At 34.1% G+C, this 26,969-nt stretch overlaps 2 protein-coding genes across 2 annotated transcripts; one reads left to right on the forward strand and one right to left on the reverse strand.

The window, feature by feature from the left end:
* Window positions 1-784: 784 nt before the first annotated feature.
* Window positions 785-4,553, reverse strand: LOC120771904. Its single transcript, XM_040100184.1, has 2 exons — window positions 4,399-4,553; window positions 785-1,434 (listed from the first exon to the last, which is right to left on the reverse strand). Exons 1-2 carry the CDS (start codon window positions 4,405-4,407, stop codon window positions 1,039-1,041), a joined length of 405 nt encoding a protein of 134 aa, XP_039956118.1. The 5' UTR covers window positions 4,408-4,553; the 3' UTR covers window positions 785-1,038.
* A 16,814-nt stretch (window positions 4,554-21,367) lies between these two features.
* Window positions 21,368-23,096, forward strand: LOC120771903. The gene is made up of 2 exons (XM_040100183.1): window positions 21,368-21,876; window positions 22,108-23,096. The coding sequence occupies exons 1-2, from the start codon at window positions 21,844-21,846 to the stop codon at window positions 22,750-22,752; spliced, it is 678 nt and encodes a 225-aa protein (XP_039956117.1). The 5' UTR covers window positions 21,368-21,843; the 3' UTR covers window positions 22,753-23,096.
* The last annotated feature ends 3,873 nt before the right edge of the window (window positions 23,097-26,969 follow it).

Consider the following 26,969-nt stretch of genomic DNA (forward strand, 5'->3'; position numbering starts at 1 on the left):
CTGCTCTAGAATACAATAATCGCTCGCTCGCACAGAAACTAGTATTCGACTAGCACTTTAACATTTCCTACTAACTTCCACCGACCCGAGAAAACGCTTACTGCGCTTCTTTTCCAGCGATTTCTCGCTATCTACATTTACTTCGTCGGTGTGAGCAAATCAAAGGCCGCCACGGTTAGCCTTCTGATGCAATGAAGCTACGGAAATTTATTTTAAAATGAAAAAATTCATAAATTCGTCGATTTCGACCATTCTTTTTCAACAAAAAGTAGGATCTTTTGTAAACTTTCTCATATAAAACTTGAATAAACAAAATCGCGTAATTTATGCTTCAAGTTTATTTCAAATTATGCATGAATATTTGTGATGTTTGCAATAGTAGTAGTAATACACTAATATGCTCCAAATCGGACATTGTTCGGTTGTGAATAGCTTTCAAAATCTTCAGCAGCCAATACGAGTATTAAAAATGTAAGTGTGTCAATTCCATAAAACTCATCCATCAATTGGAGAGAATGAAAGCAGATTGACTAAGCTGAAATCTGGTTGACGAATGTAGTCAAAACAAATTAGATGAATTGGAAAAGAAAACTGGCTAATTAAATTCAAATGATATGCAAATATTATGCCAGCCAGAAGAAACAAGACGACGCCTATTTGGCTGCGATTGCTGGACAATGATTTTAACCACGATTAAAATGAACGCTGAAAGCTTTCACTAATTTCTAAGGCAGATGATGAGTTTTTATCCAATTTTTAGTAATACAAATTTAATGTTAAATAATTTGCAGTTTGTTTAAAGCTATTTAGCCACATCTTTATTACATATTCTCTTTAAAATATACAAAACATTAAAACTATTTCCATTAATGGGACTATTGCGTACGTGCCGTATCACAGTGTATTTGTTAGGTGGAAGTAAAATAGCACTTTTCTACATATAACTAAACTATTTAAATTACAAAGTAAGTGTTTATGTATGTATAAGTATGTATGTACTAAATTAGTGTTTGCTTATAAAGTCTAAGCTTTCCGCCACTACTCCTGCACCACGCCCTCCAGCACCGAGATTAGGCCATTAAATTTACCATTCACATTGCTCGGCATATAGTAGACTGGGTAGGCGCCGTCCACGAAGTTCACGGGTGTACCTTTCTGGCTGCCCATGGCCATTTCACCTTGATTGAGATTGAAGCGCGGCACCACCTCCATCACAGCGGGCACCAACACCTGTCGCTTTTCGCTCGTCAACTTCGGGTATTGATAGGGATGACCGCTAACGGTATGCCGCTGATAGGGCACAATGATCGTCTGTATGGGTGAGTCCGGCCTGATGGGCAGCGCCATGCTGGTGTTGCTGCTGATAAGTACTGCGATGAGGCAGAGCAGCCAAATTTGTAGGTGTACGCTGTTGTTATTGTAATTGTTGTTGCGCTGTAAAATACGTAAAATATGCAAAATAAATTTCCATATTGGATTAAATGTAGAAAATCATTTTAATGACTAAACGCAAATTCAATTTAAGGCTGTCGCTTGTCTAAGTACTTCAATCAGCTTCTTCGGCGCTGAGTGCAAGTAACAGCCGTAGGGATTATTTAAGCTTGATGGCCGAAGAGTGTAATTTAATTTGTTATTTTTGTTGTATTGAAAGTAATTTGTATAACTTCAAAAGCTTCTTAAGCGATTTGGCAGATAATTAGTTTTTCTCTTGCGAAATTTAATGCGGCAGTGTATTTATGGCGATGTTGCAAGCAATTTATTTTCTAGTTAAATTATTTACAATATTAATTTGTGTTGATTTCAATCTGTGTTTTCTATTTATAGCATTAAAATTTAATTAAGTTTAAGTCCGTAACGAAACCATAATTACAATATTCTAAAATTATCAGTGTGTATAGTCTAACAAATTCGCTTTGGTATTAAAAAAATGCTCAGCTTTTGTTAAAACTGGTTATTATTTTTAATTAATACTGTGTCTGGTTATAATAAATTATTAAATTGTTTATACATATACTGACAGGTCCAATATATTTTGATCTTTGTTTTATACGTAATAGTTTATACCATTTGACATGGACTGGTCCATATCAACTGCACACGCATGTCGAATAAATTTTTTGGTTTTTGAAGGTTGAAGCAACCCTTTTTTATGATCGTGTGAAGTTTCATCTCCATATATCAATTAGTGTGTGTTTGGCTGCTGTCTTTTACGAAAAACCTTTCATCTGGTATTTTCTCTCATGAAAAAATTAAGCAATGTGTTTGCTTGAAATTTTGTGTTTCTAATGGAGCCACGTCTACGATACCGTTGAAAATGTTGCAGAAGTGTTTTGGGTAGTCTACTTTATCACGAAGAGTAGAGAAAAATTTAAAGGGCACTAAGCAGACAGAGAAGGTAGTGAAGTCATCGAAAATTTTCTTCATGAGCTTCGTCCATCCACCTCTATTAATGATGATGACATCGAAACAGTTAAAGAAACTATGTAGTTGAATATCATTATGCCGGCGTCAGAGAGGTAGCAGAAGGTCTCAACATTTCTTATAGATTGACTTAATATATTATGATTAGGATTTTGGGTATAAAGCGCGCCACTCCTAGTCTTGTACCAAACAAATGGTCGCCAAAAATATGCTTGACAATTTAGTTGCGAACACTATATTCATCAAGCATCATTACTGGTGGAAAGACGTTGGTTTATGACTTTTACGTCGAAACTATCCACGTCGGTACGTTTTATTGGTTTTAGAGATTTTTCTTTAAATTTTTTTGTCACTCCGGGTCAATATTGATCATATGTTATAAAAAGCAGGGTCGAAGCATTAGGCCATGGTAGGAGAATAACTTCCTTTTAAAGCTAACCATACGCGACACGATATTAAACACACGCAGAAGTACAGGGTAAGTTAAGTTCTATGATTGACTCTCAAGATGTGGATGACACTTTGACTACTGACACACAACCAAGTTCTTGCAGTGTTTAAATGAAAATGAAATTTTATTGTAAGCAAATGGTTACAAATGAATTATTCGGAAGATTCATTGTGATCTCTTGTGATTGTATCCAAGAATAAAGTGCTTTTTCGATGTCGTCTTGTTAGTGGAGTTGCTTCTGAACTAGACGAACGGAATAAATAATATTCGGGTGGTATAATATATAGGCAATGTGGCGGGTGGGGTAGAACCTCCCATTTATGAGGGTTTGGCGATGTCACGCAACAGAATTTCTTTTTTGTGCCTCTCCTGGTATTGAGGCCGCCTCTCTCATGCTCTAAACGACTTGGCGGGTTATTTCTAATGCTGGACCAAGCTCTTCTTGCATTTGATAAAGATCTTCATCGAGCAACATCTCTAATTCGCCGTCTTCGAAGATTTTTGGTCTTCCCTAAAATCCAATTTTGAAGCGACAAAGCCAATCATGGCACATTGTTTCACTTTTTGGAGTTCTCGATAATTGCAGCCACCGATTGCTTTCACTAAAAGAAGAAAATCAACACTTTCCACAAATGTTTATTATTTGACAAAAAATCGGACATATTCGCAGAACCAAAAGTATATGACAGTCACTAATGTGGAAATGCAGTTTCCTTCTCAAATGTTTTGCTTAAGTTTATCACGTTTTAGATCAAAATCGATCACCCCCAACAGCTGGAGCCATCTATTGACAAACAGCGGGAACTTGTTTGCGGACTGAAAAATTAAAATTCAGATGAGAGTGCATTGAGAGGGAGGGAAAGAGAGAAGTAACAGCAAAATATTCAAATCTTTTACGCTCACTAATAACTTTAAAATACCACAGGCGCTTCAGCTTAGGCTTAAATTCCTTTCCAACAATATGGCGAAGACCGCTCTGTAATTAAAACAGTGGAAGCGTCAAGTGTTTAAAAAGAACTTCGATGAAGATATTAGGAATTTGTAAGATCAGACCAACATAACTCAAATTTATGATATTTTTGACAGAGCAAACAAAAATTGGTTTAAGAATCAGAGCCACAAACTAGGCCTGTAACATGTTTCTCTTTTGTCATTCATAGCAGTGAATATTTTTAGAGTCTGCGGCGTTTATAGTCCTTAAGTTTGTAGAAGGCTTAATGAAACACAAAGGATAAGTTTCTGATCCTTCATAAGAATGACGGAATAAGCTACTATATTTCCACAGTCACCATTGTTTTTTCATTAATTTTAAGATTCAATTTATATCTCTTCGATTATTTTTGGTCATTTATTATATTTATAATTATTTCGAATATTTAATTCTCACTTTTATTGAATAAGTATATAGTACTTTAGCTTTAGGTATTATAGTTTTTTCACTAAGTTCATTTTATATTTCATTCATGTTTCACTTCATTTGCACTCTCTATTTCGTTTTAAATTTTCACTATCCAATATTCCATTACCCCAAACATAATGATCCTTTGATAATCCTGCGGCTTTTTGGTATTAAAATAACTTGTCGCTGAAAACAGTTTTTACTTTCACAAAGGGCAACTTTTCGAACTTTTCGTGTAACCAACACACACTTGTCCGCTCACGACTAGGCTGATCAGCTAAATTAACTAAAGTCTGCGCCTCGCAGTCGCTTAGACTTTATATCGCCTCACATCATATTCCTAAATGAAAAGGCAAAGTTTTACAAAAATTCGACACGATTTTTTTTGCTTTAAGATAAAAATTCAGCAAGCGCAACAACACCAACAAATAGCGAAAATAATAAAAAAGGCAACACTTAATTAAAGTAACAAAAGGCGGTAGCTGCCAACGCGCACAGTGGTAGCTTTTGAGTTTAAGTTGAGAGAAAAGAAATTTCATATAAAAAAATATATACATATACTCGTTTATTTTGAAATATATGTATATTAAAAAAAAAATTCAAATAAAATATTGTGAGAATTCGGGAGGATTAAGAATAATTGGATATGAGTTCTAAAGTTCACGTCTTTTAGGTAGCTATACAAGGAGTGTTCCAAAGTAAACAGGACTTTTTGAATCTAGCGACCCTTAGTGGCGCCATCTGTATGTCGACTGGTGCATTAGAATCTGTTATCTTCATTGATTCTCCAGTGAATCCAGTAAATTTCATGACATTTCATGGATTGGAAGTGAAGTTATTGCGTTTTAAGTGTCAGTATGTTTGTGTTATCGGTGCGGAAATGAGCTTCGAACAAAGAGCCAACATTAAATTTTGTTTTAAATTGGTAAAACTTTTACCGAAACGTTTCAATTGATGAAACAAGTTTATGTCGATTATTGCCTATCACGTAGCAGAGTGCACGAGTGGTTTCAACGTTTTCAAAGTGGTCGTGAGGACATAAATGAGGGTTAACATGTAGGCCAATCAAAATCTGTGTTCAAAGGAAATTCCGTCGAAACTGTGCGTGAATTCATCAAAAATCAGCCGAAATCAATATTGAAATTCATGGAAATGGAATTGAACGTCTTCAAAACATCGATTTATCGCATTTTGACCGAACATTTGGGCTTACGAAAGGTATGTGCACGGTTTGTTCCGCACAAATTGACTGACGACCAAAAATTGCTCAGAATCCAACTTTCGAAGGACATTTGTGACCAATTATTTGACCGAAAATCAAATTTTAAACATTAACCACTCATCGTATTCACCTGATATGGCAGCGTGCGACTTCTTCCTTTTCGGAAAAATGTATTTCCCCACGAAAGGAAAGCATTATGCAGACGCAGAGGCCATTCAAAAGACTTGCACCGGCATGGCGGCCATACCACGTGCATCAAGGAGCTAAAACACTTGTTCGACATGCTTTTGGACCGTGCAATAAGCTGTATTGAAACAGAAGGAGACTATTTTGAATAAAATAAATTGATTTTGCTGAAAAAAACATTTGTGCTGATTTTGTTTAAGTCCTGTTTACTTTGGAACACACCTTGTAATGTTGTTTTTGTTGTTAAAAACCAAGTTCAAGCTCGATAGAAAATAGCTTTATATTGCAGAGTAATCTTCAGCAAAGAGTTTCTAAGCGAATTTCTAAAAAAAACACAAAACTTTCCGATGAAATATTTAATGACAATGCGTGAATTGAATGGAAATATCCACGATGTTTGTTCGTTTCAACGAAGTCACTGAATTATAAACTTTCTTTCCGATTGACATGTTTCTGACATTTTTAAATTCACAGGAAATATTTTGGTTGTAGATTGTTTAGAGGAAACTCGCAAGATCACTAGATTTAGGAAAAACTCTGGTGCAGAAACAGTGGTCCAGAAAAACATCAAAAATTGACAAAATGGAGTTGGTTTAAAAAAGGGTAATTTACCCAAAATTGTAGTCGTTTTAGACTGCAAAAACTCGATTTTTGATCAGATCAATAAATTGCTGGTTACTCTATGAGGAACTATGTACAGAAAGGAGCTGCGGAAATCCTTCGATAAGACCGGAAACGTTCTTTGCTGTGGGTGCCCACACTTTACGAGAGAAGCTACGGAAATAGGGAAAGGTCAGTAGAAATCGCTTGTGGCAAGAAGTGTTCAAGCTTTTACAGACGAGGCTGTTTCTGAAAGAGTTCGGTTCAAGAAAGTAACGTTCTCCTAGAAACAAATTTAGACAGCTTGTGGGATTTTATGCAAGTTAGCTAAGTCTTAGTACTAACAAAAGAGGACGCAATAGACTTCGAACCGCAGTGCATTTCTCAAATTTCTGGAAATTTCCATACACTTTGAAGAAAACGTGTTTAAAGTTAAACTGATTGAGCTCATTGAACTGAGTACACTTCTGAAGCAGGAACTACAATCTATTAAAGATATCAAACAAAATTGTATAAGTATGTTTTTAAGGTATAATCTATCGAAATAACTAAAAAAAATCTGAAATTTGAGACTAGGAAACCTAACCACCTTTTGATCCCAAGAGTCAATATATCACTTTTGGGGTTAGGTCCTCTAAGAGAGAGAATTTGATATTGGCAATATGTGTAAGGTCTATGATATCGCATCACCGAATTTCGTGTAAGAATAAAGACATACATAAAAAGGTTTTTACAAATTTGTCCCTCACACCATCACACTGTGCGACGAATTGAAGCATACAACGAAAAGGTGATGCCAAAGTATTTAAATAAATTTTATTATTACTTAAACGCCTTTAAACAAGTGTTGAGAGAGAGCACGCGCGTTTTGCAAATGAAAAATATAAAAATTAAAGCAAAAACAAAAACAAATTCGCTTCAAACTTTGCCATGAGCCCAACAACAACACCAGCGGCCACATGTCTAAGCACCAACGTCAACGGCATTAAAGTCAGCGCGTCAGCAACACTTTAAAGGCATGTTTCATCAAATCACAGCTTTTGTTATTGTTTCGCTGTTGGCTAAAACAACAAACATACGAAGAAGCGATGAATAAGCCATGCACGAAAAATAACACTCATCAACATATTAAAATAACAATAAAAGTAACACACCTCCGAGTGCTGGCGACCAAACGAACAGCAGCAGCAGCAATGCTAGCATCATCAGCAACAACAATAAAAATAACAATAATAAAGTAGCGATCATTTTAGATATGTTAGGCGTCACGGATGTTATTGCGAATTATTGTTGCGGGTAGGAGAACGCAAGTATTTTGATCGACTGTCACCGATCGGATGGCGCTGCACCGGCATAAAGCGGTGGAAGCTGGGGAGAAAAGCGGCAAATTGAGGCGATTGCTCTGGCTCTTTTGTTTTATAGCGGGCGTGTTGCGGAAATCATTCGCACTGCATGAGCATTAGTTCGCGCCAAGTTGATGCACGTCGTACATGGTTAGCTCGTTCATCTTCATCAGCGCTGCACCCTGTTGAGTAGTGTTGTTTGTGTTTTTTTTGTTAATTGGGGAAGACTGAAGGTGGAAAAATTTATAGCGAACTGCTGCGGTTATGTAGTTATGTAGTTTATTGTTATTTTAATTATGCGACGTTTTATTTGTTGAATATCTGAAAATTTATGTAACCACCTTAAAACGTTTTTGTACCGTAATAGAGTTAGTTTATGATTTAGACTTCCTGGTTGGCTTATTTGAACTGAATTTTGCAAATTAACAAGTTTTTTTTTAACTTTCGAAAATATATTTTATTTTTATTTATTTTATTTTCGTAGCTTTGTTTTTAAGTTTAATACTTGTTTATAAAATATACATATATTTATTTTCGGTATTTTTGTTGTCAAATCCATACTTAAAGCATACGGAAATAATAAGGAAGAGAAAAGTACCTTACGCCTAAGGAGTTACATGGGTTTCCTCGGGTAAAAAAAAAAACCCTTTTTCGAAAAATGAAGTATTTTATTAGAATTTTTTATTGTTTCAAACATATGTACACTGTTAACAAGGAAATTCCGAAATTTTTGTAAAAAAAAATTTATACTCGGACATTGCGACGCCATTTCCGGTGACTCTCGGAAACAATATGCGCCGGCAAGAACTCCTTAACTCTTAAGTTAGTAGTAACTCCTTACAGGATCATCTACAGTAAAAAAACATGTGTTTTAGTTAAAACCTTAACTTAGAACTTGGACAAGGGAAAACAATTGAAAATTGTATTTTTAGCAGATACATATTTTTACAAAAAAGTAAATTTCGTGAATTTTTTTTTTAAATATTTGCAATCGAAAAAACTCCTTAGTTCAAGTCTTTAGGAATTGTATCTCAAAGATCTGTGTAAAATTTTATGAATATCGGTTGAGTAGTTCTCGAGAAGTCTTGCCAAGCGACTTCAAAAACACAGTTTCGAGAAAATTTTTGGAGGACAATTCGCTAAATTGTTGGACATCGACGTCATATTCATAAATCCACCTCTGGTCGTCAGTAGTGATGCGTCTGATGATTGCTAAGTTCTTAGCTATGTTGTCATGTATTTTACAACCTCTATTCAAAGTCGTTTTTGCCAAGGGTTCAGTTATATAGGTAGGGATCTAGCATTGATAGGTTTCATAATCCAAACTTTAGGCAGAATGCATGGTGTCGATTTATAAGTGTGGGATCATCTGCTATTTGTCTGATGCCAAGTTCTCGACGATTTCACGGCCTTCAAGCTTTCAATGTTTTGTACCTCATAAATATTTTTTTTTTGGTTATAAAGTAGGCTGCAAAATCAATTCTGCAACATTTTCAACGATTCCGTAGCCATGATTCCATTGGACACATAAAATTACAAATAAACCCATTGCTCAATTTTGTGCTGGTAAAGATCACCAGATAAACATTTCGTGATAAAGAAACAGTTGTCAAACACAGACAAATTGACATTTGAATATGAAACTTAACATGAACATAAAAAAAGTTTGTATCAAAAAATTAACAAAAAAAAAATCAATTCGGTTTGCGCGCTTAGTTTATATCGGTCAGTCCGGGTTATATTTGATGTGATTATTATTTCGAGTTTCATAAACTGAATGAGTTTCTGTGACAAAAACTTGTCTAATAAGAGCATTGTAAAAAGTGGCAATTCAAATGGGTCTTACATAGAAGTAAGCTAAAAACTCCGAGTATATCGCTATATAAAATGTCTTAAGCTTTATTTACCTTCTTCTTTCTCCTTCACATTATTTTATATACTTTTTTTTGCTAAAAAGGGGATTCTTTAGATATTCATAATCATCACATATGTTAACAATAACAAACTCTCTTTAGAAATGTATATAATTTTATTTTAATGTTGCTCTTCTATATACCCAAAAGTTTTTATAAATCAGTCCACACCGAGTCCGAGCCCCATATTAGGAATGTGCTAAGCGGATATCTTGAATATCTTTTCTTATCTTAATGTCATAACTTAGCCTATTAATAATTTCTGATTTCTGTTCAATTCCCCCCGAACTTAGTACTTCCTTACATGTTATACTTAGTTTCTGTACTTGTAAATTTATTACTTCAATGTTTTTTCCTTCCGTACAGCGACTTTACAGTAATAAATTTTGTACAATTAAGGAAATTTGTTTCCAATTGTTGAGTTAGCTAATTCATTAGGCACGATTTCGTGTAGAAATTCAAAATTTTTTCAAAATATTTCACCAAAGCTATATGACATCGTGCATAAATTTAACTAACTAGCGCTGATAAGCTGGACAATTACTTTGTTGTTTTCCTCAGAGCAACAAATTATACACATTTATGCACTAACAATAAATTTTAATAATAGTGCAACATAAATATAAAAATCGCCTGACGCTGGTGATTATATTTGGCATTGCCGTTGCATGAGCTTCCTTAAATCATAGAAAAACTTTGGTTTCATTAAAACATAAATCGCTGACCTTTTTGATAAAATGCAAAGATAATGGCTTCTAAAAGTTGTCTTCCTATATTATTTTTTTAAAAGTAATTAAGTTTTTGGTCGATTATGTACTTATATTTGTATCAAAGTGCTTTGAAAAATATTTTTAAAATATTTCATCTTGTTTTTCAGCTATTGGAAGGACATCGGTAAGTGAAAAAAATAAATCGAAAAACCTAAAAAATAGTTGAAAATATATTTTTAAAATTATACGCAAGTTTTTTGTTTAAAATATACCACATTTTCTAGGAAGTTTGGAATTTGTTGTGTATGTACTTGTAAGTATTTTTCAAATATTTATTATGAGTGCTAATGATTTGTGTGATATTCGGAGTATTTTCGGAGATTCCAAAACAAACAATATTTTAATAATTCAATATTTGTACTGATATGGCTTTAGTCCTTTAGATACTTCTACAATATGAAATTTTTTAATTTTTATGTTATAGAAGTGACGGTTTACTTTGCGATGTGACTTAGCGCTGTAGGCACACTTGCGATGTGATGTCATGACCTTGGCCTACATGCAATGTAAAATAATCCTCTTGTTTCTTTAGAAATTATATTTGCGCAATATATGTTGATGCGATTCGAAGATGTTATGTGATGTCATGATTTTCTACAATTTAGTAAATGAGGCTATGTAATCATATGATGTGATATTATGATTTTGTATAAGTTGGTATTTAAATCATTGTTATGTTTTTTAATTGTTAATTAAAATTGTTCAAAAGAATGACGGTGCGTAGACGGTGATGTGATGTTGTGATATTTTGATGATGTGATATAAACTATCATACGATGTGATATCAGGAGTTTCTACAATTTAGTAAATAGACGCGATCTGATGTATGCTATCACATGATATGATATAATGATTATGTAAAACGAACCGATGAAATGTAAGCTATCATATGATGCGATGTTATGATTTCGGACAAATTGTTAATTTTATCATTTGACATGTTTCTGTGGTTAATTAAAATTGTTCAATGTAATGTGAAGACGGCTATGTGACATTGTGATGTAACCATGTGATGTGTGATGATATCATGTGCTAAAATGTTGAGTAGAAACTCAGCAACTACTTACTTAACCCTATATTAATATCCAAAAAATGGATGTGATGTCGTGATATGATCTATCTTATGTAGTGATGTCATATCTTCTCGTAACATTTGTAAAAAATTCCTAACTTTTAAAAGGTAAAACTCAAATAAATATATTTTGAGTATAGGAAGATTAAATAATGGGTGTGATCTGCTGCTGTGATTCTGTTAGTTAACCGTTTGATGTGATATCACGAAGTTATGTATACCATATTTCATTGTGATATGATGTCTAGGTGAAAAAATTAAATTAAATTTATGTATTGTTATGCTTACAGCAATTAATAATAAACATATTCATTTAATCAGTTGTTACTATAATAATAAAATTAGTAACAAACTAAATGCATTTCAATAAAAAAAAGATAATAAGAGATTCGTTAAGTGAAAATATATTCATATTGTCCGAGCGTAAATATCATTTGATATAATATACTTTACACTCTCGCATTTCGCCAATTTTCGCTTGGATTTTACATATTTATTTACAGTCTGGTGAGTTATTGCTTTTGAAGAGCATAAATGCCGCGCTTTACAATTTAGAGATGGAATCAAGATTTTGTTTGTTATTTTCATTCACTTTTGCCATTCATAGCAACATTTGAAATGTCATTGATGTAAAGCTGCTTAACGAAGATTAAGACTTTTTTTGATTTTGTTTAATTCATTTCTTTTTCGTGTTTAATTAATAGCGACTTTAATTGCTCTTAGTAAGCGCATACTTCATCGACAAATTCGCGCTTTAATGAAGACTAATAATGTTTAAGATTTTAGTGGGAATCGTAGCCAAGTCATTATGTAAGAATGAATAATTTCTCAGAAATTCTATATTTTTTGTTAGCGTGATAAAATTTTTTTATGTCTTTTTAGAATTGGTGATTAGTCGATTGTTGTTTTACTTAAATAGAAAATCTTTTTCTAAAATCTGTATAAATTTAATAAACAGTGTTTATACGAGTATACTTGTATTTATAATTGACTAAATGGAACTTTTATAATTAAAAAGCGTAATGAATCGTATAAAACAGTTGTATCGACTACCAAAAAGGTCTCTAGAAGGCACGGTACATAATTTGACTAGCCGATAGATGGCGCTACCGTCAATATCTAATGATCTCACTCATTTGGTCTAATCTTATATTGGTCTGAGATAATTTATTATATTGTGAGTACGTTTCTAAGACAAGCTCATATGTACTTACATACAAACATACATCCTATCAGTTTTTTAATATTGAATTTTACTTATACCAAAAAAAAAATGTTTGGCTTTCTCACTTTTGTCATAGACAAAGTTCATCTCAGATGTGACCTTGGTTTATTCGCTTGGCTTCAACAACTGTTTAATATGACCCGAAATGTACTAAAATGTATGAAAGTTGATCTTGTGGCCACTTTATTTTGCATGCTTGAAGCTTCACTGGTTGCCTTTTGACATTTCATTCCTATATATTCTTGTGACGTATTTTACGGACATCGAATTTGGTTACATATGCTATATGAACAGCTTTCTATGGTCAACGTATTTTGACAATAGGGTTAGAAAATCGTCATGAAATAAAGTTTAAAGACACTTTCAAAGTCATATTGCCATGGATCCATACCCCCAAGTATATAAACACTATTATTCAAAGCTGCATAGACTCTATGTCATTTAAAAAATAAAGTTTCAGAGAAACCAATTTTTAATAAAAATTCTTTCTTTTAGCATTTTACTGATTTTTATTTGTTAATATTTATGCCATTTTGCCACATTTCTATAATTAATTACAATTATCTATTTCTTATGAAATTTTATTCATTGTCACATAACGTTAATATAATGTTACATCAACACTCTTTCCAGCAGCGAAAAGTCATTAGATTATAATTATTTAAAGAAATTTTCGTCAGTTTATCAACCTTTCAACCGAAGGGTTAAACAATTAATTAGCCCATGGCAAAAGCGGCGCTCCAGCTGCCAGATGACACACATATGCGCTGAGCGAATTAATTATGCGACTAAAGTTCGCACATTGTCCGCTATTATATATATACTATATATATGTATGTATGTATATATCATCATACAAATGTGTAAATATGTGCGTTGCCTGCAGAAAAGAAAACGGTCCACCGTTTATTCAAAGGTGTCGCTGAACTTGTCAAGCAACTACTAAATACAAAAGCCGCACGCTTTTAAAATTATTATACTAAGAAATAGCAACAAATTGTTGTTTAAATAAAACAAACATAGCAGATTAGCTGGCGTAACGGTAAGAATATGGACAATGAGCGAATTGGGTCAACAGCATTGATAGCAAGTTTTGCTGGTCGAAAAAAGTGAGAAAGAGATATTATAATAAAATGTTAATAATGACAATGAAAATATTTGATATTAGAAAATTTAAAAATAGTAAAAAAAAAAAAAACAATAATAATATAAAAAAGGTTATATAAATCGTAAAAATTAAATTAAATACGAAAAAAAAAAAATTTTTTTTATTAATTTAGCTTAAAAAAAATTCGAATAGTACTAAAGTATTTTCAAATAAAAAAATTAAATTATTAAAAAAAATAATAAATCAATAGGAGATGCATAATATATATAGAAGAGCCATTTCCACGACAGTCGGCTGTAAATAATTGGAACGGACTCTTATTATTATCCGGCCAATGACCGTCAACTATGCCCATTCCTCGAAATTACTTCAGCAATGTTCTCTGCCGCAACAACAAAAAGACATTTAGAAAAAAAATATAATTTAAAATAAAAAATGTATAATAAGTGAAGAAAGATATGTTTTCTCATCAAATTCTTACAGTAATACAGAGGTTATACATTATAATACAAAAATCTTTAAAAAAATTGAAAGAAAACTGAAATAAAATTAAACAATAAAATTAAATAAAAATAAAAAAAAGTAAAAGAAAGTGAAATAAAATTAAACAAAAAATTAAATGAAAAATAAAAAAAGTAAAAAAAAACTAAAATAAAAAAAAAAAATAAAAATTAAATTTAAAAAAATAATTAATTAAAACTATGTAAAAAACGAAAAAATTATTAATAAATAAAATGAAAAAAATATAATATTACGTCTCCAAACTGGCTTCGAATCATCAATAAAATCTGAGTGCTGTGATTTCAATATGCGTGACAACAATGGCCAGCTTGACTGGTCTCTGCCAGTTCATCGTTTCTTACACTGGTTTCGGTTTCACGTAGAAAATATTTCCAAAGTTTGTAGTATATATTTCCTATTTACGTTTGGCCTACTTTTAAGAGCTTTCACCTAGATTTTTTTTATATCCGAATTTACATATTTATCAATACACAAAGTTTGTTATACCGAAAATTAATTTTGTTGCAAATTTTATTGATAATTGAATGTTTATTAACACAATTAGCTGTTTTTTCAATAATCAAGTAGTCATATTGCCACATATATATGTACATATTCACAACAATACTTGATATATTTCAAGCGTAAAATTTAATTGTTGCATTAAAGGCTTTTATGGCCTAAAAGTTAATGAACTGCAAGCCATGCTCACCGCTCGTATTTCTCATCACATCACTTTTTTCTTTGCGAATTCTATTCATTTAGAGGTTTATTCGCATGCGCACCATTTGTTTTTAGTATAATTATGACGCCGAACATATGAGAGAATCCACTTACATTGAAACATATGTGCATATAAACATATATATTTGCATGTATGTATATTCATTTCTAGTATTATCTTGTCGGCTTGTGTGCCCAACTGCCGCAGCACCTGCCATTGGCCTCAAGCCATGAATGTGAGTAGCCAAAGCGTGCACATACATACATAGTATATACAGAGGTTTATGGAATTTATAATAACACAATTTGCATTTATTTTGTATGCTAATGAGTTTCAAGATGGAATTTCTAATGTGTCATCGAAGAAAAAAATTCGAGGAGTTTTTCTGCGCCGCACTCAGCGCGATTTTGTTTATATGAATCGTATGTATGTGTATTTATAGGTAAATTAATATAAGTAATCATAAAAAGTTTCAATTAAGTATAGTATATATATGTTAAAATATATATAAATATATATATTTTATAAATAAAACATAAGAAAGTCTGAGTGGAAATATTTCATAAATATGTATATAAGCTTTAGCTGACAATCTTCACTATTATTAAATACCAAATTAGTAATGGCTTATGCTAAAAGCTAATAATATTAACTCGCAATAATTTAATAGGATTTGATGAAAAATAACAATTTAAATTCTTCTATGAAATACAGCTGAAAAACTGTTAGATTATTAAAAAAAAAATAAGTTAGCCATGTGCTGTGCAAATTTCTTTTAATATGGGCGAACCAAGTAGATATATTTTTCAAATAAAAAATACGAAACAAATCGTTCAACTTTATTACTAAAATTCACGTTCTGTAAATAAAGTGTTTCGCTCGCTTTGCTCAACTTATGGTCAACATATTCGGCCTATTGAGCGTACTATTCGCAACACTCATCTTGAGACCCAGCATTCATTATTGGATAATATTCGACTGAGTAGACCACGTCCAGCACGCAATGAAGAAAATATACATAACAACCGTAGATAAGAGTGTACACGAAAACTGTGGAGAGTTAATTCGGCGTCGTTCGCAGCATCTCGGATTGGCATATAGAACGACTTGGCGCATTTTACGTCCAGATCTTAAATTGAAAGCGTACAAAGTATAGCTTGTGCAAGAACTAAGGCGCTCGACATCGCTTCGCTTTATGAACCGAAAAGATTCAAGAACTGTAATTTCATCCAGAAAAAAACAACGGTGTGGCTTGTGGGCCTGATTGGTTTCAAAAAGACGGCGCCACTGAAAGAACACTTCGGTGGTGATTTCACGTTTTGGGCCGGTCCATTGGAGACAAAGATCGCGTGATATAATACCGATAGATTTTTATCTGTGAGAATATGTAAAGTCCAAAGTCTATCCAGACAATGCCGCTTCGAATCAGGCCTTGGAAAAAAAATCTCGCTCGTAATTTGCCACTAACCAGTTGAAATGCTCGAATAAGGCATCGAATGTTGAACTCAACGGATGTACCATCTGAGACGTAGATATAATCTTCAAAACAAAAGTCTGGGGCCACATCTGGGATGTAGGGCGGATGCGAAAGCGTTGGGATGCCGGTCTTGGTTAGCTGCCTGTTCCCAAGAAAGGCGGTGTAAGCCGGGGCAGTGTCGTGGTACAACATGCAATCGGCTGCAATGTCATGTCGGACCCGATTGACCCTTCGTTTGCGTCTCTTGAGAACTTCCATTTAAAACTTGGCGTTGATGCGGAGCATGCTTTTAGTGCTAATTTCTCTGCTCCTCTTTCCGAGGGTGGGATGGAGTCGTTGGAGAAGACGTCCATAAAGTTCTTTACGGATGGATCGAAGATCAAGAGCGTCTTTCAAGCAGAAGTGGCGAACATCAAGTTAGCATCAGAAGTACTTCACCTAAGTGCAGCTTTTTTCAGGAAGGTGCGCATTCACTCCGATAGCAAAGCTGCCATACAGGCTTTGAGCTAGCAGACAGTGGAATCTAAGTTAGTCAAGAAGTGAATGACATCTTTGGTAGTAGCATTAATCAACTTCCCTATAAGATTTGTCCAAGCGCCTGGCAGCAGCGAAATCACTCGAAAATAGTTATCTACCAGCAGTTGTGTGGTTCAGAAATATTTCTGGCATAGAGTAGAACGTAAGAGGTCTATTCAACTACTTGCGCTTAGCAAGATTCACTTCGGCGCAATGACAGGTGTTCTAACTGGATACTGTTCCATTGGAACCTATACAGTGAGTGCTAAAGATTTTGTAGCAAACAAATTGGCAAAGATGCAGGGGCGAAGTTGAGACGGACTCGACACTTTCTACCTCTAGTGTCCAGTTTCTATCAGACTAAGATTGAAAGAACTCGGTTGCCATACCTACTATGCACCCAGCAAATTGGCTGGACTTGATATTAGCCGCAATTTAAAAATTAATTTATAGCAGGTTTAAGACGATAAGTCGATATGCGAAGTTTCATACACAAGAGTTCTGGGCAGCACAACTAAAGAGGGTCTCTAGATGTTGCGAATATCAGCCGATATCTAGTCTATCAGCCTAACTTAACCTATCTAAACATTTTCAGAGAGTCCATGTCTGACTTTGCAGAACAGTATAAGTAATGTCTTTTTGCATTATGCTTGGAAATACATGGGAAGCGCAGCTAACTTATAGACCTATACTCGAAAGCTAATTGTGGCAATGGTAAAAATATTGAATCGATTGTTTTGTTTTCGGAATTGTTCTTTAAGTAATACTTACGGGGCGTACACTCATAGCTCAAGACTTATTGGTACCAAAGTAAAAAGTTTCAAATAGCAGCAATTAATGCCTAACAAAATACCCAAAAGTAAATAATGAGCTATACCATACATGTCAATTTATATATATGTATATACATGTATATGTATGTATATATCATGTATGCGCAAATAAGCCCCCACACACAGCAGTTTCCAAAATCATTAACAAATTCCAAATATTAATCATAACTACAAGGCAGCCTGCTGCGTCAGTTGCCGGCAACTGGAGATTCGAATCTCAGCGCACTCACGAATACTTATATGAGCGAACATAATTAAGCGGCAAATAAAAAAGTAAAACAACAAGCAATTATTAATTTCTATCTTAAGTATTTCTCAACATATATATTTATAAATATACTTTTATAAGTATTCGAAGTTGTAATTTTCAAATATTTGATTCTTTCCACGAAGTGGGGAGGTGTGAAGAGAGTGTGGCAGTTTAGATGTTGCCAACCTACACATTAGATACTTATATATACCTGTGCTTACTATATAAATATGTCTAGGTATATCTCTTCCAGACGAATCTCCCGCCAAGACCACAAAGCGGCTTAAATTGCGGTGGATTTTACCAGAAAAGCTAGATCATTGATTGCATTACGCTGATGGCCTAAAACTTGGCGCGCATTTCTTTGCTTTTCAATGAAATTGTCACACACGTTCGTTCGAAATTATTAGCGACTTGGCAGACTTTTGAAGCCGGCAGTTGCGTGCTTATGAGCACATTGCTGAGGAGTTTTGAAGAGTTTCGACTGTGCGCATTTGCGGCGTACATTCTTTACCTGTGTGTGTGTGTGGGTGGGTGTGTTTGTAATTATAATTCATTGTAGAATTAAAATATGCAATCCAATTAAAGCTCGCTGAGGTAATCGACGTTTATGTTTATTTACTTTTCTAATCAAAATAAACAAGCGAATAATTGCAAACGAGATTCGGGAGCTTCAAAACAAAAAAAAATAAAAGTTTGGAGTTCAAAGAATTGGCAAATTCAGCTACTTTGCGCTCAAAACTCAATTTTCAGTATTCAAAAGTGTACAAGTGGCAAGCGTGGTTACAATTCGAATACTCGTAATAATCAATTTTAAGTTTACGACCACAATAACGAGTATAACGACAACAACAGCAACAAAAACAAGAACAGCAACAGCAACAAAAAGTGTTACCTACTAAAAACGGCAAATGAAATTTTTTGAAGCGACAAGCATAACGTAGCCGTCACAGACACCGTAGCGAACGTCATCTCCAGCTTCACTTCAGAATTATAATCTCTGTGAGTGTGTGTATTCTGCATTGAGTTCGTAAAAGCGGTGTCTACTATTTGCTTTTATTTGTTTTCATCATTCGTTCTGCGTTCTTAATGTAACTGATCGTGCACGGTGGAGCAAATACAAAAAAAAATTGTTGTTTGAAAAATTAAAAAGCCACTTGGAAGTTGGAAGGAGCACGTTTTTCTTTATTCAAGAGTCATTCTATCTAAAAACTTAATTTAATTTAATTTTTTTGAAATTTAATATACTTCAATAATCATTAATACATTTTGAAAATTTGTGGATTGATTTGAAAATGCAGCTGATCTACGGGAGAATATTCAGAAAATGGTGTCTGGCTCAGTGGATGATTTTTCAGGTTAAAAATATCTTAAAAAAAATACTAAGATATATGAATAAAGATAATGATGAAAGCACTATTAAAATTTTGATTTTTGACAATTGGAAGGCTTCCCAAAAAAGTGCTGTTTCGTGAAAAAATTTACACTTCAGAGTGGCTTTAAAAATCGAAAGTAGGAACAAAAATTTTCCTTCTTTCATTTCCTGATAAAATTTTGATTTTCGACATTTTGACAGCTTTCAAAAAAAGTTCTGTTCCGAAGAAAAAATTTTCAAGTCGATTAGTCACGCCGTTTTGGAGAAAATTTCGTAACCAACAACAGAGTTTCGAGAAAGACAATATAGATTTCCTTATAACAATAAACTAAGTATAATATAATATAATACATATTTAATTTATGTATATCTAATCCATATACTTATGGGGCTACCAGATATACATATAGTATATCTGTTAAGATCATTTCAGTTTTTTTTCACAAATTTTACTGTGATCAAATTGAAAGGTGAATTTATAATTTATACTTTGCATGTTTTTCGAATTGGTAAAATTTATTCTGTTAGTTGGTAGTACTGTTAGTGACATCTAAGCTAAATTTCACGTCTAAAAGTGAATTCTTCGATTTTTACTATATCTGAATTTATTGAACAAAGAAGTGCGATAATGTATGACCATTTGATACTGCATTGGTTATTTGTGGTCATTTCGCCACATTTTCAACGAATATCGTGCCGCAACCACCGCATTCGCCTGATTTATGCACCTTCGTGTAACTTCTGACTATTCACATGACCACTCCGAGGACACCGTTGTGACTCAATTGAGGATATAAGAGCTGAATTGAAGAAGGCTCTGATCTGATCATGACGGAGGATTTTCCAAGTGCTATGATGACTGGAAAAACAAGTTTGGACGACCTCAATTGAATACTTCAAAGCATCGATAAACACTGATCCTTGATAGAGATTTATGTCCAAAACTGAATTAAGTTCATCGATGCGCTGTTGCCGAGTTAATCTATGCCAAAAGTTGTAAAAAATAATCCAGCGAAAATATTTGCAATTTAAATCCATTCTTTAGCCGAGATGAATATTTTAAGTTACTGTAAACATATGTCGTCGTACGTCGTATGCCAAAGTACGTACAACATCACAAATATCAAACTTCAAGAATCGCGTTATTCAACCAAAGAAGTGATCGAAGTGTAGATAAGTTTCGCAACTGTGAATACCATCAAAATCCAAATATCTACGAAAATATAAAAATATATTGTTTGATTGAAAAGTATAGCACATCTGGAAGGAAACATGGGAGGCTCTATAAAGTATATATTATATATATGCAAATAATAAGCGTGATGAGCTAAATCGACCTTAGCAAGTGCGTCGGCTTGCACTCGTTCTTTTCTTTTCAAAAATCATTTACCGGAATTCGCCGATTTCGTATCATTATGGGAAAATCAGGCCCTTGCATGGAGTATGTTTTTTTTTATGAGTTGATATATGTATTCACGAAATTTGGCACGGCTCTATAATCTCCGAATATATCATTCAGATCAGGTCACTATAGCATATAGCTGCCATAGAAACCATCCAACTAAAATCAAGATAAAAATCTTTTTCGACCCTTTTCTACTATAAAAAATGGACCTGTGAAAGATATTATAGGGTTATTATATTTTTGGCTGTATTCATTTTGGTTAACATTTTTACTTTTTTTAATAATTTTTCAACCTCTTGACACACTGTCCCACCGATGGGGTTAAGAATATTTTCGAATGTCTCTGCCAATTCAAATAAACAAAATAAAAATAATATGAAATTAAATAAAGTGAGCAACGCAAAAGATTGTATCGCTGCCCGTGATGATTATTGTTTTTCATTTTGCTAAGCGATTTTTTTCACTTGGGTGCTTTTTGCGTTTCACAACTACAAAGCGAGGGAAACGCAAAAGATTATTCTCGCAAAAAAAAGAATTATAAATATGAATGACAACAACAAAAAGCAAGAAGTCAAAGCTAAGATTCACTAGCAATCGGTGGAGTATTTGTCATCGCCACACAATCGCACAAAGCGAAGCCAATTCTCTGGAAGCTGCGCTGTGTGGCACTTTGCAACCGAGACGCCGGAGACCGGAGACGATAGCTAAGGCGCTGGCGCTGTCGATGGCGACATAAAACTTAACACAAAGCCTTACAAGCCGATCAGTCGACAACATTTCACTTTGGCCGTAGGAAGCAACCGAACCAATCGCACCGGCAGCAATTGCGACAACAGCAACAAACAGCAACGGAAATATCAGCGCTGACAGCAACAAATATCGGAAAAGAAATTTTTATAGCAGACGCAAACGACATTTTTACAGTTCGTGGAAGTTCGCGGCATTAAACACACGCAATTAATTTAAGTGTTTGTGGAAAAAAAATCGCAAAATTGCAAGTCGAGCGTTTAATAAGCGTGTTGTGGGTGAAGTTATTCGATAGAAGACGGACAATGAACATGAAACGCTGCCAAAGCGCGCTGCTGGTAAGTGTTAATAGAGAGAGAGAGAGAGAGAGAGATGATTTGCGAAAAAATCGTGTGTGCTTGAAATGAAATAAGTTGCAAGAGGACCAAAGGTCAAACGCAAATTAAGAAAGCTTTTAAAAAATGTGCTTGAGGAATATTAATAATACTAAAGTAATAATGTTGTGCTAAAAATACCACATAATAATACAATAAAATACTTATCAACCACCGCAATTGCTCACTTTGCAGCACCTGCCGCTGTTACTCAGCGTTTTGGCGCTAAACTCCGCATTGGCCGCCTCCATTTACACGCTAGACGACACAGCGCCCGTCAAACCAACCGAAGAGCCCGCCAAATTTGTCGTCATCACCGAGGATGTCATACCCGATCTTGCGAATACAACTCAGAAAGTGATACGCGTTAATCCACTCGATTTGCCAGCTCTAACGGAAGATTCCAGCGGCAGCGAGGACTCATCATTGTATAAAATTCAAAGTTTACTGCCAGCAAATCGCAATTACGTGAACTCGAATCGCATGCGTGGCAAGAAGACGCGTCCTAAGGATGTCAAGGCCGCCACCGACAGCAAGTTTGCGGATTCGCCGATCATACGTCAGCTTACCGAACCGAAATTCCGTAAACCGAGTCGCAATCAAAAGAAGAATCTGCATTTTTTCTACAATCAAGAGGCCTTGGATGGCCATAAAGTGAGCAAAACTATGAATGTGCGTGTGGCACCTGGCGCTTACCCCGTTTACTATGTGGTTTCGAAAACGAATGGACGCTTTGGTAAGTATCCAATTAAGGGTTTTCGCACGCCAACCGAATTTCTGAAATATTTGGCCAAAAGCAAAGTGACGCCATTAGAGCAGACGCAGCGTTTGGAGAGTTGAGTGGAGCGGAAGGTGTGGTAAACGTAGTTAGCATAGCAAAAATATATAATTAAGTCTAAGTAATGTTAGTAGATTTGCAGCGCTGTTAAAAATAGATGATGAGTATGGATTGAAGCTTTTCTTTTTTAGGTAAAGCGGGTAATTTTTTATTTTGGCAGTGCTAAATTATTATTATTTCTTTTTTTCAAAAAATGGACACTATCTAGTATTTAATTTTGTGGTGCAATTTGTATAATTAACTTTAGTTTAGTATTATTTATGATTCTAAAGAATAGTATTTATAAATAGTGGCTTAATGTACTTAAAAATATATATATGTATGTTTACTATGTAATTTTAAAAAGTGCCAGAATAAAAAACCGAATTATATTAAAAGAAAAACAAAAACTTAAATTCGATTTTTTTTAAATACTTAAAACTGATCTCAAAACAGGTTCAAGTTTAAAATTAACAAATATTAAATTTCCAATACACTTCTTAATATATTTTTTTTTATCACAAATAAAGGGTGAAAAATTCTTTCCAAACAAAAAAAATTAAAAATCGAAAAGTATTTTAAGGGACTATATTTGTTGTTTCCTAAAAGTTTTTTCTGAACTTTAAGATTATTTCTATAAACTAAGTAATCTTTGAATTAGTTCTCTAGAATATTTTGATTTTCTAGTCATCGAAAACATTTTATTAAACTTAAACTTGGCTACATTAGCCAGAACAATGCTTAATGGATGTCGGAACATCGGTATAGGTGTAGGGACATCAGGTGTTCAACAACAAGATCTCATCTCATATCGTATCTTCAAATAGATTTCAAACCGCCTAAGAGAATCCCGAGTATCTGGGTGTGGTATAATGATATCGAGTGTTCAGCAGCGGAATAGGTATCGGAGTCGGCTTCTTTAACATCAAATAGGCTTCAGACAGCATAACAGAATCCGACTACCGGCCCGCGTTATCGTGACATCCAAATCAAGACATACATAGCTGCATCGAAATCGGAATTGGCATTTCAACAAGACCTCACATGGCACTAGTTAAATAGATGTCGGCTTCCAGCTGTGAAATAAATTTCAGATGGTCAACGACATCCCAATATACCGCCAAAGAAATCATCTAAAGAGCATAGATCATCACGTCGATCTTGAAGCTACTAATTCAGGGCTCAGCTATGTACGTATATAAGTAGAGGGTTTTGTCCGGAAAGTAATAGGACTGATTTTCTTCCACCTGTAACTGTACTTCGAAGCGTGCGCGCTCCGACTGGATTCGGTAAAGGGCGTTCCTGGCTAATGAACGAGCGGCTGATCAGTTGTCTTCGGGCACCTGGAGAGTCAGGACAAACATTTTCGCGCCACGTGTTTCGGTGAGTGGTGCAAGCCGAAAATGCAGCCTTCGTTAGAGCAGAGCTACGCGATTAAATTCTGTATGAAATTCGATAAATCTGCGACAGAGACGTTTGACATGATCAAGCAGTCTTACTCAGATGTTGCTTTAGCAAGACTTGGTGTATTTCGGTGGCATCAAGCCTTTATGGAGGGCCGGGATGAGGTCGCTGATGAAGACCGTGCTGGGAGACCTGCGAACTCAACAAACACTGACAATGTGACTTGTGCGCGCAAAGTTTTGAACTCTAAACGACTAAGTATTCGTTTATTTGCCAGATGTTAAATTTATCAAAATATGTGGAGCGCTTGAACATGCGCAAGGTGTGCGTGAAGATAGTCCCAAAAGTGCTCACTGGCGACCAGTAATTGCGGCGAGCGGAAGTGTGCTAAGAAAATTTGAACATATGTGAAAGTGATTTCTAATTTTTGAATAACGTAATCACAGGTGACGAGTCATGGATCTTTGAGTATAATACCGAGGGGAACCAAGCAGCTTGCAACTCGGTTCTCAAGGCTATTCCGAAGAATGCCTTCCGTGACGCCTTCAATACTTGGAAATCGACTCAGTCCTATTACTTACCGAACAAACGCTTTATATTGCTGAGAATGGTCTTTCCTTATTATATTCTGACAAGAGGTTTCTTTATAAAACTAGCTTGAAAAAGTAATTTTTTATTCTTTGACTGCTAAAATTTGGGATTTTTTTGCAATTTTGGGGATTTCACAGTCACGCAAAGTTATCTGCTCTTCAAATGAGTAAGTTCGTTCTTGTAAGTAATCTCTCACTTTTTCAGCTGTGAAGTATAAGTTAAAAAAAAGTACAAATAAAAATAAAAAAATCAAAAAAGTACCAACTTTGTATGAGTATTCCTCATATTTTTGCTAGAACTTACTTTGACTTGTATATAATGTATGTAATGCTGTTTAAAATATCGCTTCTGTGTCATATATAATTTTTCTCTGCTTTATTCTTTCCATTTGTTTTTATGTTTACCTAATTAAAAAACTATTATTAAAGATGTTCGCACCTGGCCATTGAATATGCTTACAAAGTTGTTTTTTTTCGAAAGCTAACATTGAGCTGTGACGGTTGAGATTTATTTGATGAACTTTTTATTTGCAAAGAAAAAATTCTTTAATTGCAATGTATATATTAAATAAAAAGCAAGCAATGGTAAAAAATGTAAAAATAAAATTAAGATTTGTCATTTCGATATTAGAATAAGAAATAAATACGCTAAAAATTGTTATATTATATTATTATACACATAAAGATTATTAGCTTAGTATTACGTTTTTTTTAAAGCTCAAACTGTTTTTCTTTTATTTCGCCTTTTTTCTGTCTCTGTTATTAAATTTCTTCGACATTCATTAGATTTTCGCCCATTTGCTTCTTAATTCCGTACTTTATTATAGAAAAATTTCAACCTTAACACATTTTTCTACAAAAGTGAATGACTTTTTTGTGCGTAACTAATTTACTAAGAATACAAAGTCAAAAAAGGGGAACAAGTAGCAAAGTGAAACATAGAAAAGCGTCTAAAAATAAATCATTCTTAGCATTTCTCAGCATAAAATAACAGTAGTGATTAATGTCTCACTTGCCGAAAGTTACTTAAGTGCAAATATATACATTTATACGCTGTATATATAGTATAATACATATGTATACTACTTCTATACTATATGAGCAGACATATGCTTTTTTGTACTACACATACTTGTGATTATTATTTTTTTGCGTGCAACACTCAACTCACCAGACGGAAGTTTATATTCCGCTGATTTACTTAATTGAGACGGTGTCGAATTAGTGAATTAAATAAAGAAATAAGTAAGAATGTGTTTGGGGAGAAAACAATCTTCGGTCGACTGCATTAGCAGCAGTAATGTACAATGTATTTGCTACACGCTCGAAAGCCGATTATGCACACCGCAGACAAGAAAATGGGTTGCCAACTTCAATTAATGAAAATAATGCAGCATTACTTATCACGTTACTATATTACTGATTACATGATTACTCCTAGAAAAACCGCCCTTTGCAGAAAATTTTGTTTCTCTCGTGATCCGATCTTAATAGTTGTTGAACCTAATGAGCAAATGGTCCGTAACAGTTTTAACAGAGCTAAGAAGGAAGGTGTAGCAACAGAGATATACCTAGAGAACTCGGAAAAAGGAAGTAGTACAGCTTTGAAATTCAGAGTTTTAAATGGTAGTATTTATATGCTCTACTGTAATCATACGGTTTATATTCTACAGTTTTAAAAACAATTGCAAGTCTATGAATTAAAAACAAAAAACAATAAGAATCGTTAACTTACTTCGGTTGTACTGAAGTTATAATACTCTTTACAAATATAAAGAGAACGTGATAGCAGACATAAAAGGTCTATGAAAAAATGGCACAGCCAGTGCTAATTGAGCTCGAAAGACAACAGGGCTGCATTCCTATCTACCTACCTACAAATATACAAGTTTCCAGTTTGGTCGGTAAATTTGAACAGCACCTTATGTTATACTTCTCCAGTTTGAACATTTTTTTCGGAGATTAAAATATTTTTTTGGAATACGGGGACTTGATTTTGATAGGCGGATCGACAGGCACATAATCGAAGCAGCTGCGTTATATATAAAAATATATAGAAGTAAACGTGGGAGTTTATAGGGTCAAACATCGAGGCGAAATAATAAACTTTGTTCAGTTTCCGGACACTGCTCCAGAAAAATCAACAATCAAGGCTCTTAGCATACCACTTTAGAAGTGGTAAGCACCGATGTCGGAGAACGCAGTGGTCGCCGTAAAGAGGTTGCTTCCGACATAAAAAAAACGTT

The sequence above is a fragment of the Bactrocera tryoni genome, chromosome 3, assembly GCF_016617805.1.
Source record: "Bactrocera tryoni isolate S06 chromosome 3, CSIRO_BtryS06_freeze2, whole genome shotgun sequence".
Taxonomy (NCBI): domain Eukaryota; kingdom Metazoa; phylum Arthropoda; class Insecta; order Diptera; family Tephritidae; genus Bactrocera; species Bactrocera tryoni.